The sequence below is a fragment of the Notamacropus eugenii genome, chromosome 2, assembly GCF_028372415.1.
Source record: "Notamacropus eugenii isolate mMacEug1 chromosome 2, mMacEug1.pri_v2, whole genome shotgun sequence".
In the NCBI taxonomy this organism is placed as follows: Eukaryota; Metazoa; Chordata; class Mammalia; order Diprotodontia; family Macropodidae; genus Notamacropus; species Notamacropus eugenii.
In genome coordinates, this window is record NC_092873.1 from 81515783 (window position 1) to 81533928 (window position 18146).

General features: G+C 40.5%; 1 protein-coding gene across 1 annotated transcript; it reads right to left on the minus strand.

Annotated features, from left to right (window-relative positions):
- Positions 1-2023: 2023 nt before the first annotated feature.
- Positions 2024-2980, minus strand: LOC140522688 (olfactory receptor 2V1-like). The gene has a single exon (XM_072638009.1). The coding sequence runs from the start codon at positions 2978-2980 to the stop codon at positions 2024-2026; it is 957 nt and encodes a 318-aa protein (XP_072494110.1).
- Between the last annotated feature and the right edge of the window lie 15166 nt (positions 2981-18146).

The following is an 18146-nucleotide window of genomic DNA, read 5'->3' on the forward strand; positions in this document are numbered from 1 at the left end:
GCCTTGGATAGATCCTTAAAATACAACGTGTGTGTGTGTGTGTGTGTGTGTGTGTGTGTGTGTGTGTGTATACTGTAAGAGGAAGAACGTAGATAATGACCCATCAAAATAAACTGAAGAGTGACCAGACAAATAGGAGAAATATCAAGAGGGAGCATTGTCATGAAAACCAGGGAAGAGAGAAGATCCATGTCTAGTGGTTGGTCCACAGTCTCAAACTACAGAGGTTTAATTCCCAAGACATATAATTGTTGTTACTTCCCTGTGCCAATTGAATCCAATCCAATTATCATTTATTAAGTAGTTACTATTTGCAAAGTACCCTGCTAGGTGGGAAATGGGTGTAGAGGGTGGTTACAAAAACAAAACAAAACAAAATTTTTGTCTTAAAGGTTAAAATATAGGATCCTCTCAAGGAATGGGAGGATCACTCCAGAAAGAAACTCAGCATGAAAGTTGTTACGTCACTTCATGAATGGGGTTTAAATTTTACCCAGGGAACAATGCAAATTAGTCACCTCTGTGACATCTAACACTTCTGAGCATAATAGCCCTGGAAAATCACTCTGAAACAGAGGATCTACAAAACCGCTTGAAGAATAGGTTAGGCAGTGTCATTATCACAGAGAACTGGGAAGATCAGGCCTACTACCAATGAATTAAAGTGAAATATTAATACATGCTCCTATGAGGTCAAGATGCCCTAGATCAGGCCTATGCAACATACAGCCTGCAGGCAGCTTGCAGTCTGCCAAACAATTTCTGGTGACCCTTGAAGAATGTAGGCTTGTCACTTCACATTATCTCCTTGTTTATCATGTCATGGGGCAACAAATCATCACCAGTGTGTCTCTGGTCTAACCCGTCTGTAGCCTGAAGAAGTTTGACCTATTTTATTTTTGGTCCCTACCTACTGCCAACTTGTGTAGGTATGACCTAGATTATCTGTTGGGCAATGGTTCATGTTAGACCTGAAGAACATGTACTATTATCTCCCCTTTCCCTATTCTCTGTCCCCAAGGTAGACAAAGATCCTCTCAATTTGCAGAAAGGCCACCCAAGAAAATGGTTTTCTATGACTCACAAGGAAAAAGAACGGCAAAATAAATTATTTACATATATTAGTCTACCTGGATGATCTGATCATATTTGGGGAGAAATTGAAAGAATACACAGAGAGACTCCTAAAGATTAAGGTTAGCTGGAGACCTCTGGATTATAGCTGGCAATTGACAAGTATTAGTTTTACTGGCTATTTGTCAGAAAAGAAAATCATGTGGAAACTCAAATAACCTACAGTCTTCTGTTCCAATAAGCATTAAGTTGGATACCACCAGTAAGATTTAGGTGGTTTCCTTGACAATGGATTCACTGCACAATATAAGCCAGGAAGAAGCACTGTATATACAATGTTCCTACTCTATAAGTCCAATGCATTAGACAGCATAGTGCTTTCCACATAGAGGATGAAAGTATACTAACAGGAGGGGTGAATGAATCAACTCTAGCCCAGGAAGAGAGAGGAAGTCTGGGGAGAAAAGGAAGAGGGCTGCACCAATCAATAAGACAGTTCCAAAGGTTTTGGGACACTAGGATCCTATAAGACACCTCACTATACTTGTTGTCTACAAGGGAAATCAGTGAATAGGAGCGAGGGAATACAGAGAAGTCAAGGAATTAGACTCATAAAAGATCTATCAAATAATTATAGGTAGACAGCTGACTTCAAAGATGGGTCCATATGGAGAGGATCCAATCTGTGATCCTGATGAAGGAGAAATCAGATTTGGGCATACCATTGAAAGATGTAGATCTACAGTGGAGGAGGGAATTTTCTCAAAGGGAGGTCCTTCCTGTAATAGATTCATAAACCCCATATCAGGTCAAAATACTGATATATATATATATACATATATATATATGACAATTGCAATGATTAAATGTAAAAAGTTGTTTTTTTTTTTTTACTATAAATGGCTGTATAAATGTTAGTTGTTATTGTGAGTTGTATAAATATTAGTTGTTATTGTGAGTCCTTCCTCTGACCACAAGAATACCTGCCCAGCAGCTTCTTAAGCGCCCCAGTTACTTCCTTGTTCCTTAGGCTGTAGATGATAGGGTTGAGCATGGGTGTGATCACAGTGTAGAAAGCAGAGACTACTTTATCTTGCTTGGAAGAGTGGTATGCCTGGGGTCTCATGTATGTGATCATGGCTGCCCCATAGAAAAGGGTGACCACAGTCATGTGAGAGGAACAAGTGGCAAATGCCTTTTGTCTCCCCTCAGCTGAGTGCATTCTGAGAACTGCCACTAGGATCTGTAAGTAGGAGGCAGAGATCACAGAGAAAGGCAAGAGCAGCATGAGGACACAGCAGACATAGATCATGGATTCATAGAGGGAGGTATCAGCACAAGCCAGCTTGAGGATTGCAGGCACTTCACAGAAGAAGTGATCTATCTTGTTTGAGTCACAGTAGGGAAAGTGGAGAGTAAAGACAGCTTGGATTAACCCATCTATCAGACCAAAGAGCCAAGAAAAGGCCACCATGAGCCAGCAGACACGTTTGTTCATGACCAAAGAGTACCTCAATGGATGGCTGATGGCTACATAGCGATCATAGGCCATGAAAGCCAGCAAGAAGCACTCATCCCCCAGGAGTGTGAGGAAGAAGAGAATCTGTAGCCCACACCCTGTAAAGGTGATGTAGCCATTGCCTGATAGGAAATTCACAGCCATCCTAGGTACAATGGTGGAGATGAGCATGAGGTCCATTAATGAGAGCCAGCTGAGGAAGAAGTACATTGGACTGTGGAGCCGTGAATCAATGTTGATGAGAAGGATCATGAGGCCATTACCAGTCAATGCCACCAGGAACATGATCATGATGAGGGAGAAGAGGAAGAAATGGAGAGGAGTTTGAGTGAAGAGGCCCAGAAGGACAAAATGAGTGATGAGGGTCTGGTTGCCACTCCATTCCATGATTCTGGAGCAAGGAGTAGAGGAGAAGGAGCAAGAGATCTGGGAGAAGGAGATTTGAGAGGTGAGAAATTGGCTACAACATGAGGGAAAAACTCTTTAAATAACAGCTAATAAAACTAATAGCTTGCATTTATAAAGTACTTGAAGGTTTGCAAAGCACTTTATAAATATTGTCTCATTATCTCCTCATAACAGCCCTGGGAGGGAAGTGCTTTTATAATCTTCATTTTTCTCAGGGTCACATACCTAATAAGGGTCTGAGGCTAGATTTGAACACAGGTCTTCCTGATTCCAGGTTCAGCACTCTGTACACTGTATTGCTGAGCTACTTTATTATTATTGTTAACTCATTATGTAGCATTTTGGGGTTTACAAAGCACTTTCCTTGCAACAACTGCGTGAGGTAAGTTTAAAGCCTGTTCAACTATGTCCATAAAGGTTAAAAAGAAACAAGGTAAAAATCATCACCCCTTTGTAAAAACATTCTAGTTAAAGATTCCAAGGCAAGATAAAATGACAGCCCTTTGCTTTGGGACAATAAAACTACTTTAGCATCAAGAGAACTTGATTCTATTTAGCTTTGGCTTGCCCTCTGCTAGTTTATTGACTTCTTGGATTTGGGACCACTCTCCTGCAACCTTGATTAACCAATTCATGAGGTCTGGGGTCATCAAGGTATAGTAAGAAAGATCGCTCTACTTGGAGAAGGAAGATCCATGTGGAAATCTCAGAAATTTACAAGCTGTGCAACTTCAGCTCTGAGTTTCCTCACCTCTAACAGGGATATCATAATAATATGTTCTAGGGAATAAAGCACTTTAGAATTCAATTTCTCAAACAAAAAACATTTATTAAGCAACTACTATGTCCCAGGTACATATTAAATCACTGTGTTTATATGTCTTACTTCCTGAAAAAGGGGGAAAAAGGTATTTTCTTACCATGAAAAAGCAGAGTCTTTGACCCTGCATGGGACAAAGATGGGAAGGCTGCCCTAGTTTTAAGCCCAACCTCAATCAGCTAATACTTCTACATTGCCTACTACTTGTGATTCATCAATAAGAGCTGAAGACCTGTTGATCAACAGAATGGATGGAAAGAAGGAAGGAAGGAAGGAAGGAAGGAAGGAAGGAAGGAAGGAAGGAAGGAAGGAACGAAGGAACGAAGGAACGAAGGAAGGAAGGGCTAGAGGAATGCCAGGATCAAGAAACTTATTTACCATGATAAAGCAGGTTTGTTGTTTTGTTTTGATTTTTTTAACTAAGGAGAAAATCTCAGTGTTTTAGGGTTTTAAAGACTGTCTTTAAAGATCATCTAATTCAATCACAGAAATTTTGTTATTTATATTACAAGTTATTTATTATCTTCCCCTCATGATTTTTACAAGTTCTTTCTTTAAATTTTATCAGTTCTTTTATAATGGAAGGAAAATTGATCAGAGAGCCATTTCCTTTAAGAGGACCTAGAGAAAAGGAAACACTCTAAAGTTTCAGTGGTATTTCTCCAAACACACTTCACACTCTCTTGTAGGATATATGCAAAGTGTCTTTCCTCCCTTCTTCCCTTCTTCCCTGGCTCCTTTTATTCTTTGTTCCCTCCTGCCTTCACTTCCTTCCATCATTCCTTTCTTCCTTCCTCTCTTCCATCGTAATGCTGAAGATACTCCAAAACACCAAGAGAAGTCAACGGGAGCAGGATTGAACTGTGAACATATTTGAATCATTGTGGAAAAGAATAAGTCAAAGATGTTGCTTCTGGTAGAATAACTTAGTAAACTAAGTTGTCATAACTATCACTTAATCTATCTGAACCTCAGTTTCTTTATTAATAAAAATGAGAGGGCTGGACTGGATATCTTGAATATGCCTCCCAAGTCCATAATTCTATTAATCTTGAGAATGTGCAGCTGGACCCACAGAGGTTGGGATACAATGCTGCTCCCTATACTGTCTGATCACTGGCACATGGTAGGGACTGGTTCAATGCTGGGGAGACTTGCCCCTATTGAGAGGGGAGTTAACTTCTTTGAATCATTAAACTGCATCCTTGGCATCCTGGGGAATAAATTATTTAATATTTAGGGAAGTCACGGGAGTCAGAATTTAAGCTTGGGCCCCCAGCAATCGCTTCTGCTGTGTGTTTCCTTTCCTGAATAGGTGATCAGCCATCAACCTTAAAGTGAAAAGGGCCAGACTTAGAGGCTACCAGGTGAGTGTTAGAAGTCTGGAGTTCCTAGGGCCAAGGAGTAAATTTGACAAGGAGATTTTCTTCAAGAGACAATGATCCTAGACAAGAAGAAGGGACCAAAACTTCTGGCCTGGCTAATCAAAAAGCATGGACTTTGTGGGAGACAGTGCTGAATTCTGTTTTAAGTTACTGTGTCAATTTTATGTTTAGCATTTCTTTACTATTTTTTTTGTAGGAATCAAATACATATCCTATTCCGGATTCATAAAGTATATTGAATATCTTCTCTATTCCTTTGGGATTACCTAGACAGGAGCCAAAAACTGAGCTTAAAGTAATTTGTTCCCTAGGTGCTGGGGTGGGGTTTAACAAGGCAAAGTATGTGAGAAAAGGAAGCCTACCCCTTTGACCCCTCCCATTAAAGCCCAGGACCGAACTTTGTTGAACCACATGCCTTACCCTGTAGGGAGAGAGAGTAGGCTCAGTGCCCCAGCTGAGAATCATAATGCATATGTAATAACTGCTAAAACAAGTTTAAAAATCATAGTTTTAAAAGAAAAGGCAATATTAACTAAACCCTTTGGGGTTGTGAGTGAGTGTGTGTGTGTGTGTGTGTGTGTGTGTGTGTGTGTTTTGATTCAAGGTTCTGTAGTGATGAGAGTTTTATAACTGGAGTCAAGAAGACCTGCATTGAATCCCAGCTTTTAATGCTGTATGATCCTGGGCAATTTAGTTACTCTCTTTAGCCTCAGTGTCATCAATCTATAAATTGGGGGAAATAATAAAACCCACCACACAAAGTTATCTTTGAGGAGGAAATGGGATAACGCATTTACCTTAGATAGGAAAGTAAAGGTAAATGTGAGATCCAGTTACTATTTCTTTCATCCTTACCTTTGAGTAGCTTAAATACTGAGACTGTGTGCCTATGAGCATTTCTGGCCAACTAACAACACCTAATGATAACACAGACATAGGAGTAGGGAGAAATAAGTAACTTTTATAGCACTTTCCATGTAATTCCACCCCTGTTAGGTGGTGATAAATATTATTGAAGTGAGGGCAGAAGAGAGGAAAGACATAGGAGGAGAGACAGGAACAAAGAAGAAAAGATACTATGGTGGAGAACATTAAAAGGTAGAAGGGATTAATACAGAAATAAATAATAAAAATATACATATACATACACACACAAGTGTATATTTGAGATGTTAGAAAGGGATTAGGGTCTTCTGTTTTTGAACTGGACATATGATTTTACTTGTGTAGGAAATTCTCAGTAGGACTCCTTCTTCCAATGTAGCAGCTCCTGGGGACCTGAAAGGTTTTTATTTTCCCAGACCCAGTCTCACCCAAGAAAACTAATATTCAATCTGTCTCTGACACATACTCACATGCTGACTCCATGACCTTCAGCAAATCACTTATCTATCATTGCTCTGGACAGCTCTCTAGCATTGGCAGAGAAGGTGATCACCTTCTTATGTCAGTAAAATCACAAGTCTAGTCCTTAACCTACATGAGTCACAGGTAGAACTTGAATCTAGGTCTTCCTGGCTAAGGGACCAACCCTACTCTCTAAAAAAGACACCTTTCCTTGGAGCTCAGAAAAAAATAAAGGAAAATGTTCTCCAGAGCCAAAATTTCCTTCCTTCCCCTTCATCTGAAAAATATTTAAGCTAGTGAGCTGGAAGGTGCTGTGAGAGAGAGATGAGATGCAATTATTTCAAATGGAATGATGAGTAACCACAGCAAAGGATGAGATATGGAGGGACTGTGAACTGTAGGGATGGAGGAATGCACTTGTACCCAGTGAAATCATAGATCTTTCAGAGTATCAAGGGACAAAACTAAACTTCCCCTGCCCACTGCTCTAAGGTCCATTCACCCCTCTCTTCAATTTATCCATCATTGGATGAAATTCATCTATCTAGGATATAATCACACAGAGGCTTCCAGTCAATCTATGAAGCTATGGTTGGTATATCCCAACTATTCCTTTTGGCAACTTGCTCCCCTTGTCAGTATCCTACTGACATCTCGTGCTCTGACCGCGCTTCCAGAAAATGTCACCACCACCACAAAGGTGGCATCCCGTCTTCTCAGACAGTGCCCCAAATTCTCAGTCTTTCCTTATTTCTTCTTCTACTATCAAACCATCTTATGACCAAAGCTGAAATGTGGCATTCATATGTGATAGTCCAGATTCAAAAGGGATAGCATTTGGAAATATATGCTCTCCTGACCTACTGTTTCATTGGAAGGTCTCAATCTTTATTGAAATAAATGTGACAACACAGAACAAACACCTATGTGCCACAGAAGGTGGATTTTCTGGCTTTAGTCATATGTGCTTTGATAAAATGATATCAAAAACTATAACTCTTTGGATTTCTGGTAATAAGGTTATGTCAGGAACTGGCTCCCCAATCTCACTCAACAACAGGCCCAGTAACAGATAGCTGACCTTAAACATTTACTTTACCCCATGAAACTTCCTTTACTTCTTCCTTTGCTTCTTCTCTAGGAAAGGGTAAGAGAACAGTCCCCTTGCATTCCCAGCTACTGCCTCATCTTAAAATTTAAATCCAAAGTTATCTCCATCTCAAGAAATGAAAGAAAAAAATATCTAAAAGCTCACAGAGGGGGAAGGGGTGTGGTGTGGGTGGGAGTGCATGATTGAAAATGGCAAGCCTCTATCTGAAAGAGATCAAAGGAAGAAGAAAAGAACGAATTTGTACAAAAATGTGCATAGCAGCTCTTTTTGTTGTGGCAAGGAACTGGAAGCAGTAGAGGTACCCACCTATTCGGGGAATTGTAGACCAATTATATTATATAAAAGCAGTGAAATGCAAATGCCACCAAAATGACAACATTTTGCAGGAAACTGGGAAAACCTCTATGAAGTGAGGCAGAGGACAGTAAGCAGAGCTAGGAGAACAATTTGTATAATGAAAACAACATTATGAAGACAAAAAATTTTGAAAAATTTTGGACATCTGATCAGCCCAATCATAGAGGACTGAAGATGACACAGGTCACTCATCTCCTGCCAGAGAGGTGATGGACTTAAAATGCAGAACGAGACCTGCACTGTTGGATACAGCCAAGGTGGAAATCTGTTTAACTGAACTTATGTATTTTTGTCATGAGGGTATTTTTCTTTTCTGTTAATTGTTCATTTGGAAACAGTGGAAGAGCAAGAGAGAGAGCTAATGTTTATAAATGTAAATAAATATTTGAAAAGAAAGTTAATGAAAAATTCTCCAATTCAGTAAAGAAACTATGTAATGTTTAAACTAAGAGACAAAACTAATACAGGACTGTGAGATGAATTTCCAACAGAAGCAATGGAAGTAATGGCCAAATATGACAAAAACATTAGAGAATTAAAGGAAGATTCTACATTAGCCCTTCCCCCTCACCTGGACCAAAATAAAAAGTAAATGCAACATAGAAGACAAAGTCATCAGTGGAAGATGCAAAAAAAAAAAAAATCAATGACAAACAGAATAAATGTATTCAAGCAAAAAAAAAGAACAACTAGAGAAAAAATAGACTGCTCATAAACTCAATAAAGGGGACAAAGCAAAATACAGTAATAGATGTGGAGAAATATCAAGGTAAGATCTAGAAGTGAAAGGGCAGGAACTGTCTCAGTCTCTCTTTGTATCCTTACCATTGAGTACAGTTCTTGGCACACAGCAAATGCTTAATTAATGCTGGTCGGTTGACGGACTGACTGCTTGTTATGAAAATCACTTAAAGAAACCAGGGATATTTAGCCTCCTTCCTTACCACACCAACTTTTATTTGACTCTCTTATCCCCTTAAGCTATTGTCTTATATTTCTTAGTCAATTCCTAGGGGAAAAAAGTACCTTACGTATCTTGTCTTCACTTATTTCCCATCCCCTTTGGCTCTGACTTCTGCCCTCATAACTCAGCTGAAACAGCTCTCTCCAACTTTAGCAATGATCTCTTAATTGCCAAATCCAGTGGTCTCTTCCCCTCTCTCCAGGTTTTTAGCATTTAACACGGTTGACCCTTATCCTTGGGTTCCATGACACTGCTCCCTGCTAGCTCTCTTCTTTCCTGTCTGGATGCTCCTTCTTGAGATCACTGGCTAGATCATAATCCAGATTATTCCCCCTAAAGTTCTGCCCTGAGTTTTCTTCTCTTTTGCAAATTCTCTTAGTAAGCTTATCTGCTCTTATTGCTCTAACTACCTTTATGCAGGTAATTCAAACGCCATACATCCAACCCCAGTTTCTCTCCTGAGCTCCAGTCCCATATCTCCAAAATTGCCTTTTGGATATTTCCAGCTAAATGCTTCATAGGCATCTTGGGTTCACCATGTCCAGGACAGAACCAGTCATCTTTCTACAATAAGGCGAACCTTTTCCCTGTTTCTGCTGAGGACACCACAATTCTTGCAGTTACTCAGGTTTACAACCTCAGAATCATCCTCAACTCTTCATTCTCATTGTCTTTTATCCAATAAATTGTCAAATCTAGTCAATTTCACCTCCACAACTTCTCTCACAACTTCCCTCCCCTTCTTTTTCCTCCCACAGTCACCATCCTGATACCTTATGCTGCTCACCTGCATCACTGCAATAGCCTCTTGATTGGCCTCCCAGCCTCCATTGTCTCCCCTCTTTGATTAGTCCTCCACATAGCTGCCAAATCAATATTGCTAAAGGATTGGCCATCCTATCCTCTCCTTCTTCTCCCTACCCCCCAAAATGCTTCTGTAGCTCTTTAGAGCTGGTTGCCTTCAGGATAAAACATAAATTCCTCTGTTTGTTATTTAACGTCTTTCACAATCTAGTTCCAGCTCACCTTGTTAGTCTTATTGCACTTTCCTTTCCTTCATGTCCTCTATAGTGCAGCCCAAAAGATCTACTTACTATTCCCTCTTTCCAACATTCTATCTCCTGCTGAAATGCTCTCCTTCCTCATCTCCACCTGATAGAACTTATAGCTTCCAATATAGAACTTATCCTGACCATTCTAATAGTATCATCTTCCCACCTCCCCCCATAAATTACTTTAGTTTTAGTATTTACTTATCTTTGTACACATCATCTTCCCTCCACATAATGTAAACTCCATCAGTGTAGAAACTATTTTGCTTTTTTTTTCTATTTCCAGGATCTAACATAGTGCCTGGCACATTATAGGTGCAAATGCTTGTTGAATGAATGAAAGAACTTAATAAGAACAGTCAGGAAAACTCTCTTCAGTGGATGCCATATGGAAGAGATTGCAGGTCAATATATGTAAACATCTCTCAACAATCAGAAATATAAACAAGTAGAATAGGCTGTCTCAGGACCTAGTGTGTAATCCCTATAACTGAAAGTCTTCACCTGAGGCCAGGTGACCATTTGTCAGCAGCTCTAAGAGGGTTTTTCGTTCAGGTAGACATGGGACTAGATAAACCTTCCACCTCAGAAATTCTGTTATTCTTCTGTCTCTAGCATTGGTTTGGCAATTAAGCACCTATGGTTCTTCTGTGATATTAAACTATTATTCATCTTGTAGAGAGGCAGCCTAGCACTATAGAGAGCTAGTCTTATGGTGATGAAGTCCGGGATTCAAGTCTTATCTCTAATACTATGACTATGTGATTCTGGGCAAGTCAGTCTCAGTGTTCCAGGTCTCTGTCTAAAATGCTCAAGTTGCAAGACAATTACTGATTTGCATTGCTAAACAAAATTCCTTCACCAGAAGTTCCCTACATCAATGAAGTTCCAGGTCTGCATACCCTGCCCCCTCAACCCCTGAAAGAAAAGTAATGCTACTCTTGTTTCCTTTTTTAGCTTGGTCAGAGATCAGACATTTATATAATCATTCACTGTGTTCTAAGTCAAAGTACTGAGCTAGGCACTGTATGACTAAAAAGTGATTCAGTACACGGTCCCTACCCTCAAGTAGTTTACAATCAAATGAGACAGAAGAAGTATAAACACGCAAATGTATAACACCAGCATGTGACAAGTTACATATAAATAGCACAAATTTAGCACTAGAAATGTATAACAGGCAGGAACCTCTTCCTACTGGAGTAATCAGGGCAGACTTTGAGACTGAGGTAGCAATGGAATTTAATGCCTTAAATTCTTGAGAGGATTTTGCTAGATGACAATTGGAGAAGATGGGGAGGCATTCAAGGCAGAGAGAACAGCATGCGCTGAGACATGGAGGCAGTAAAACATGGGACAACTGGGGGGAAAGTGAATACTGCAGATTGGCCAGTGTTAGGATTTGTGTTGGGGAAGAGCACAGAATATGTTTGGAAAAGTAGTTTGAGGTCATTTTCTTGAATGCCAGGCTAACCATTTGGGGCTTTATTAAGCAAACAACAGGGAGCCATTAAATCAGAGCAATACTTTAAAATTATCAGCCTTTTCATAGTAGCACAGTTCATTGCAGACAGAGAGATCATTTAGAAGTTTACCAACTAGTCAGTAGTCTAGGTGAAAAACAAATAAGGTTCTGAATTAGGATTATGTCCATAGAATTGAAAGAGAGAGTGAAGAAATAAATTAGCATAGCACTCAATTAAATTACTGTTGATTGATTCATCAATTATGCTTTTCCTGGATAATGCTATTGTTTCCAGTTGGTACCTTATTAATGTACTGTTGGTGTCTGGCCATTCTGGAAAGCAATTTGGAATTATCTTCCCATAAATTATCAAACTGTATATACCTTTAGACCCAATGATACCACTATACTAGGTCTTCACCCCAAGGAGATCAAAGAAGGACCCATATGTACAAAAGTATTTAGAACACCTCTTTTCATGATGCCAAAGAATTGGAAACTGACAGTGGTGCTCAACAAGGGGCAACAGTTGAAAAAGCTATGGTATGTGATGTGATAGAATATGATTGTACTGGAAGACATGATAAAGGGAATAAGGTTCCAGTGAAATTTGGAAAGACTTGTATAAACTAAAGCAGGAAAACTATTTATACGATAACAATATTGTAAAAACAAACTATGAAAGACTTAAAATCTCTGTTCAAACCACGATTCCAGAGGAATCACAATGAAAGCTGATAGAGAAAGTGGAAGCACTCAGAGGGCAAATTAGGACTTTTTTTGGGGATTTGGATGATGCGGAATTTGTTTTGCCTTACTATACATAGTTGTTAGAAGGGGTGAAAACCTCTCAAGTGCCTTAACTCAGTTGAAATTCAGGGCTCTCCCTGATAAAACACTTAGGGTAACTTCAGAAATGAGCTTGGAAACAGGCAGGTGAATGAGAGGAGATATTTAGTAGTGGAGGGACTTTTGGACTTGCTTAAATGTCTCCAAGTCAAGAGGCAATTTATGCCATTTATTCTGCCTCCATGCCTGGTTGGCCATGGGCAGCTAGGGATTAGATGAATAAACACTCAAGCAGGAGGGAATGAAGGTAAAAGTCTGAAAAAATTTGCTTTCTGAGATGTGAGAAAATGGAGCCTCATGAAGAAAGAAGCAGAGAAGTTGAAGCATTTATCTACAGCTGCCCTAGAGTCTGGAAGAAGGAATAGTCTGTTGGAGGGAAATCAGTGGATACCCCCAATAGTTCCTAAGTTTCTAAGAAGGTGACACATAGGATATGTGTCCATGGGGCAGGCAAGAAGTGAAAGGAGCACAATGCAGACTTAACAGCCTGCTCCTACAACATCAGACGCTGGGAGTCAGACTACCCCTCCAACTTTCCCTAAAGTTCAAAACATTTTCTGGGAAAATCAGATCAAAACTCTACAGGAAAGAGAAAAAGGAAGAACTGACCCTGAGTGGACATGGAAGATATAGAAGAAGAACATCCATTAGCAAAATGAAGAAACTGAGGGAGGACACTTACCCACAGACACCCAGGCTGGTGAAATTGGGTTGGACTTTGAACCTAGGAGTGATGATTGGGTGATTCTCAATCTCTTTCTTGTTTCACATCTCTCCCCTTCCCCATTGGCTCTCCTCTCATCCCAGTGTCCAAAGAGATCTAAATCAGTCCACAGAAAGTTCTGAATGGGCTCTTACAAAGGGAGATGACTAGTGTTTATTACATTTCCTTAAAGGAAATGGGTCTGAAACTTCTGCAGAAGGTGCTGACATTAAACTGATAAAGGAACTTTCCAGCAGGTAAGGATGTTGCCTGGGTGGCCTGTGAAGTACCAGTTTCTTCCGTGGTCTGCAAACCCAGCAGAGATTCTGGGGATTTTTGTTTTATTCTAATTTTTGAGAAGGTTAAAATATGTTCCCATCTATGGGCAGAGGAAGGAGCAACACCTCTTAAGGACCTTCATCCAGGGATTAGTTGCAGTTAAGGAAATCCACTAGAGATGTTTAAGAAGAGAAGAAAATGGACTTTATCAATGTAAAGGATGCAATAGGGGAGAGGGGAATCTTCCTTTCCAAATTCTAGGAGGAAATTACAGAAAAAGAAACAACAAGGCTTTAGGGAGCAGAGAGAACTGATAACTCCTATGAGCAGGGGAAGTTTGTGGGGAAATGGACTGGGGTCAAGAGGGGAGCTCAGACTAAGGGTCAGACAAAAAATAGGTCTCTCACCTGTATGAAAGATAATCTCCCTTCATGGAGCAGAGAACTCAGAATGGGTGGAGGATTTAAATTCTCAGCCCCCCTCCCATTTCAGTGTTTTCAAAGTTACCTCTGCCTGAAGATCCTGGGGGACCACCCCCTCCCATTCCAAGCCACCATCATCATCCTTAGCTTCTAATAATTAATCCTCACATGGAGAAGAACCCTTTCAGAAGTTTTCAGTTCGTCCCAGTGCCAACAAACAACCCCTTCCCTAAGGGACAGGTAGCTGGGGAATGAGTGTTTCGTTGCAAAGGACTTGGGGAAGTTTTGACCTCACACCAAGCCTCCATGGCACAGAGGAAGGGCAAATAATGGAAAGTATCTATCAGTTAATTGATACTGTAAGTAACAATGTCTAACAAAGACTTACAGTACTGAGCAAATTTGTAAGCAATAATTCCTAGACTTTTTGTAACGATGTCCCCTTCTTTATTTTCTAATGTCCCCCTAACTTTTCATTAAAAAAACTTCCCTAGTTGTATTTTATTCAAATAGAATTTAAAATTTGTTACAGTTTTTAAATACAAAGATATCTTAGATGTATAATAAAAATAATGCATAAAACAACATACATAATCACTCCTCTGCATTCATTGACATAGGGTAAGAGATGAGCGAGTAAGTGACAGTGGATTGGGTGTGGGACCTGAAGGTCTAAGACATTTGCTATCTGTGTGACCCTGGTAAATCACTTAGCCATTTGCCTCAGTTTCTTATCTTTAAAATGAGGTGGAGAAGGAAATGGCAAACCATTCCAAATGGGGTCACAAAGAGTCAGGCACAACTAAAGTGACTGAACAACAACAAACAGATTTAGAGATGAATTGGGACCTCTATGCCATTCTGCCTCATTTCAGAGATGAGGAAACAGGCGTAGGAAACACACAAGGAGTGAGTAGCAGAGGTAGGATTTCATCTGAGGTTCTGTCACTCCAAATTCATAATTCTTTCTGCCAACAAAAGGAGGTGAAAATATACTTGCTATGGACAGTCCTCCAATCTTCAAACCCTACAGGAATGCCCTAGATACCTGGGAATGGGGTGGAGGAAAAGCACAGGGTTATCTCCTCAGCTGCCATCCAATATCCTTGCCTGACTTCAGGAAACTTCTTCACTCACGGAGGGATGAGTGGCTAGGGTCTGGAGCAAATTGATCAGGTAAACAGCAATGAGTCTCCTTGTGACATCTGACCTCTAGGGCATTTTCATGGTCCCCTATGGCCCCTAGATGGCAGAGCAGAACATCTACCTACTACCTACTGTTAGGTGAAGATGGTGAGATGTGGTAGGAACAGTGCTAGGCTAATTTCCCTTTAAGGTGTCAGAGAGACCATCCTGGAAACTTTTTTGATAAGTGGTTTGGCTTCCTTGACTCCTGAGGCATAAAAGATCCAACTTATGGATAGTTAATGCTCCAGAAATTTAGTGGAGTTTTCACTGCCCTACAGGGATCAATTTCTCCCTAGGAAGGTAGGGTTTGTTTGCAAGGACCATGCTTAAAAAGTAGAACCCCATTTGATTCTTTGGGCAGTGGCAATAGAAATATTGCTAGAAGTCTTCCATTTAGTGTTGCCCCTGGAGTGTCCTCACAGTTAGACAAGAGGTGAACTTTCTGAGAACCCTGAACACAAGGATGAAAGAGTAAGAGAAGCTGAGCCAACAACATCTCAAGATGTTTGGAGGAAATAGGAGAGAATCCAGGAAGGAAGAGACCAACCCTTCTGAGGCAGTAACAGTAGGTTAACTTTTGGAGGCCTTTGCCCCTGAGATTTGAGAACAATAAAAACCATGTCCTTGAAAATGAGAAAGTTGATTCATTGAGGACCCCTACTCTATCCCAATAAATAACAATCAATTTGATATGATTCTACAGGGGTAGCAATAAAAAGTTCTATATATTTGGCCCCAGAGCTCTGAGCTGCTGATAGTAAGTTTACTTGCTTAGTCATAGGAAAGTAACTAGAGTCCCTTGCTTTTCCTTGTCATGGTGACCAAGCCCAGTGTGGTAAAGGTCATTCAACTACATGAAAAGTTCCCCAATTTATTTTTGAGCCTTCAGTCCATTCTCTCTTATCTAGTGTGAGCACGTGACCATCTTATGACCACTTAGTCAGTGGAGATGCCCCATGTTTCACCCAATCTGTGACTCCCCATCTACTGCAGATATGTCAGACCTCAAGAGCAAGGTTTATCAATGAAAGAAATTCTGTACGTTGCCATGCCTCTTTTGCATATTTGGGCAAGAATAAACAATGCATTTTCTATACTTTATATAAGTCACATAGGAATATAGTTTCTAATAGAAGGGCCCTATGATACGCTTCAAAATTTAATGTGATGTTCACTACTTGTTTACTAGCTGTGGAGCTCACTTGCACAACCATAAGAATGTTGACAAAGATATCTCCATCCTGTTTTACTAAAATTCCATGACCAAACCAAGCAAAACTGGTAGCATGATATGGAAAGTTGCCCCCCCCCCATATGTTCTTGGAATGTATGTATAGCTCCTGCCTAACCAAAGAAGAAGCTCACCCATCCATAGTCAGCTGAAATATTCCTGCTTTGCCCAACCTGTGACCCTGCTGATATATTTTTGTTTATCTTAGCCTATACATCATGTGCCAACCAATGGAATTATTCTATATTTGGCATAGCCACTCAAGAATGTCTAGATATCTAGCCCTATGAAAATTGGACCCTAGGAGGAGGGGTATTTCAGTTTGTGAGGAAGATCTGAGGTCCACTTCATTATAGGTGACCATGGACCCTTTAGGAAAGTGCCATTGGCTCAGAGCTCTGCCTCAGTCTCTCTTATTGTAGGATGGATAATTTTAATCCCCACAAAAACAAATATTGAATGACCATATGGTATAGATGTTGTAAGAGAAAAACATGAATACCATGTCCCTCAGAGGAAAAACAGTCACAGAATCTCACAGTCATGTAAGGAGTGTATTTTGAGGCCCCACCTACTCAAGCAAAGAAGGCTACCTTGACCTCTCAGGGTTCTAGCCTGAGGGGTAGAAGGAAGGTTTCTTTTGTCTGCTGCCAATGGCTTAGGTGCCCATTGGATATGTCCCCCCCCCATTGTTAGGGGGTCTGTTATGAGGGCCCCAGCTCTATCTAACCACAAACATAAATTAGCTTTTACAAAGGGATATTTTCATCAAAGGTGTAGCAATGACAAGTATAGAAACTTCATCAGAGTCTCCACCTTGCCCCCTAACACCTTGGAAGGCATGCTCTCTTCAACACCATCTCATTATCTGGGGAAATAGGCTTGAAATTCAGCTCACTTCTTACCTTGCGTTGGTCCTACCACATTCATGTCCAGAAGAGATGACTTCCAGATAAGCCTTCGTATCAGCTACCACTGGGCTAGGGGCAAGTAGGTAACTCCCAAAGACAGCTCACTGCTCCTCTAAGCAGTGCTGATTGTCAAACCTGGCCTAAACTCGGATTCCCAGACCCCCTGTGGCTCTTTCTCTTCACCTTTCCAAATACTCCAAATGGACATGATCTTACAGACCCCAAGAGCTGAGTAATCATCAAGTAAGTGTTCAGCCTTTCCTGTAAGCTTTACTTTGATTCAGGGGCTTTGAGTTTCCCAGGGATTTTTTGTTTACTGGGATGGGAAGGCAACTAGGACCCTTATTGAGGTCCTTGGTCTTTCACTAGACCCCATGAGCTAAGTAGTCAATAAATGAAACCAAAATGAATGAGACAAAAGAGAAGGTCGCTGAAGCTGCCAGCTCTTCTTGAAGGTCTTTGCAGATCATCCAAGAGCCTCTTCTTCAACATATGGTTAGCTGATTTAAACCATTACTGAATATCTCTACATGGTCCAAAGTTATTCCAAGGCTCCTCCTTGAAAATTCTTTTGATTCCCCTAAAAGTGGTCCTCCCAGGTTTTCTCCATGGAGAGAAGCCTCCAGGTGCTCTGAAGTGTCATTCCAACAGGACCAGACATCAGAGGGTTTCAGGCTCAACTTGTAAATGATCAGGACTATACAACCCAAATATCTCCCAAAATGGCCTTCTACTCTCACCTGAAGACTTCTAAGGAAGGGAAACCTTCTGAAGCACACAATCCATTTAATCTGACTCTTCCCTTTTTGGGTAGTCACTGGGAGAAAAGTTTTTCTACTCAGAGTTCACAGTGTATTAACCTTAAGTTGTTTGTACCTCTGGTAGGTAATTTAGAGATCCTGCCACTATATGGCCTATAGTTCACCATTCCAGGACCCTTTCCATAAGATTATCCTCTTACTGTCACTAGCCCTATTCAGATGTCAGAGGAGAAGACAACAGTGGGCTGGGTGAATTGGAATATTCTAAAAGTTTTATCATTGGGGTCTGGCAACATTGCT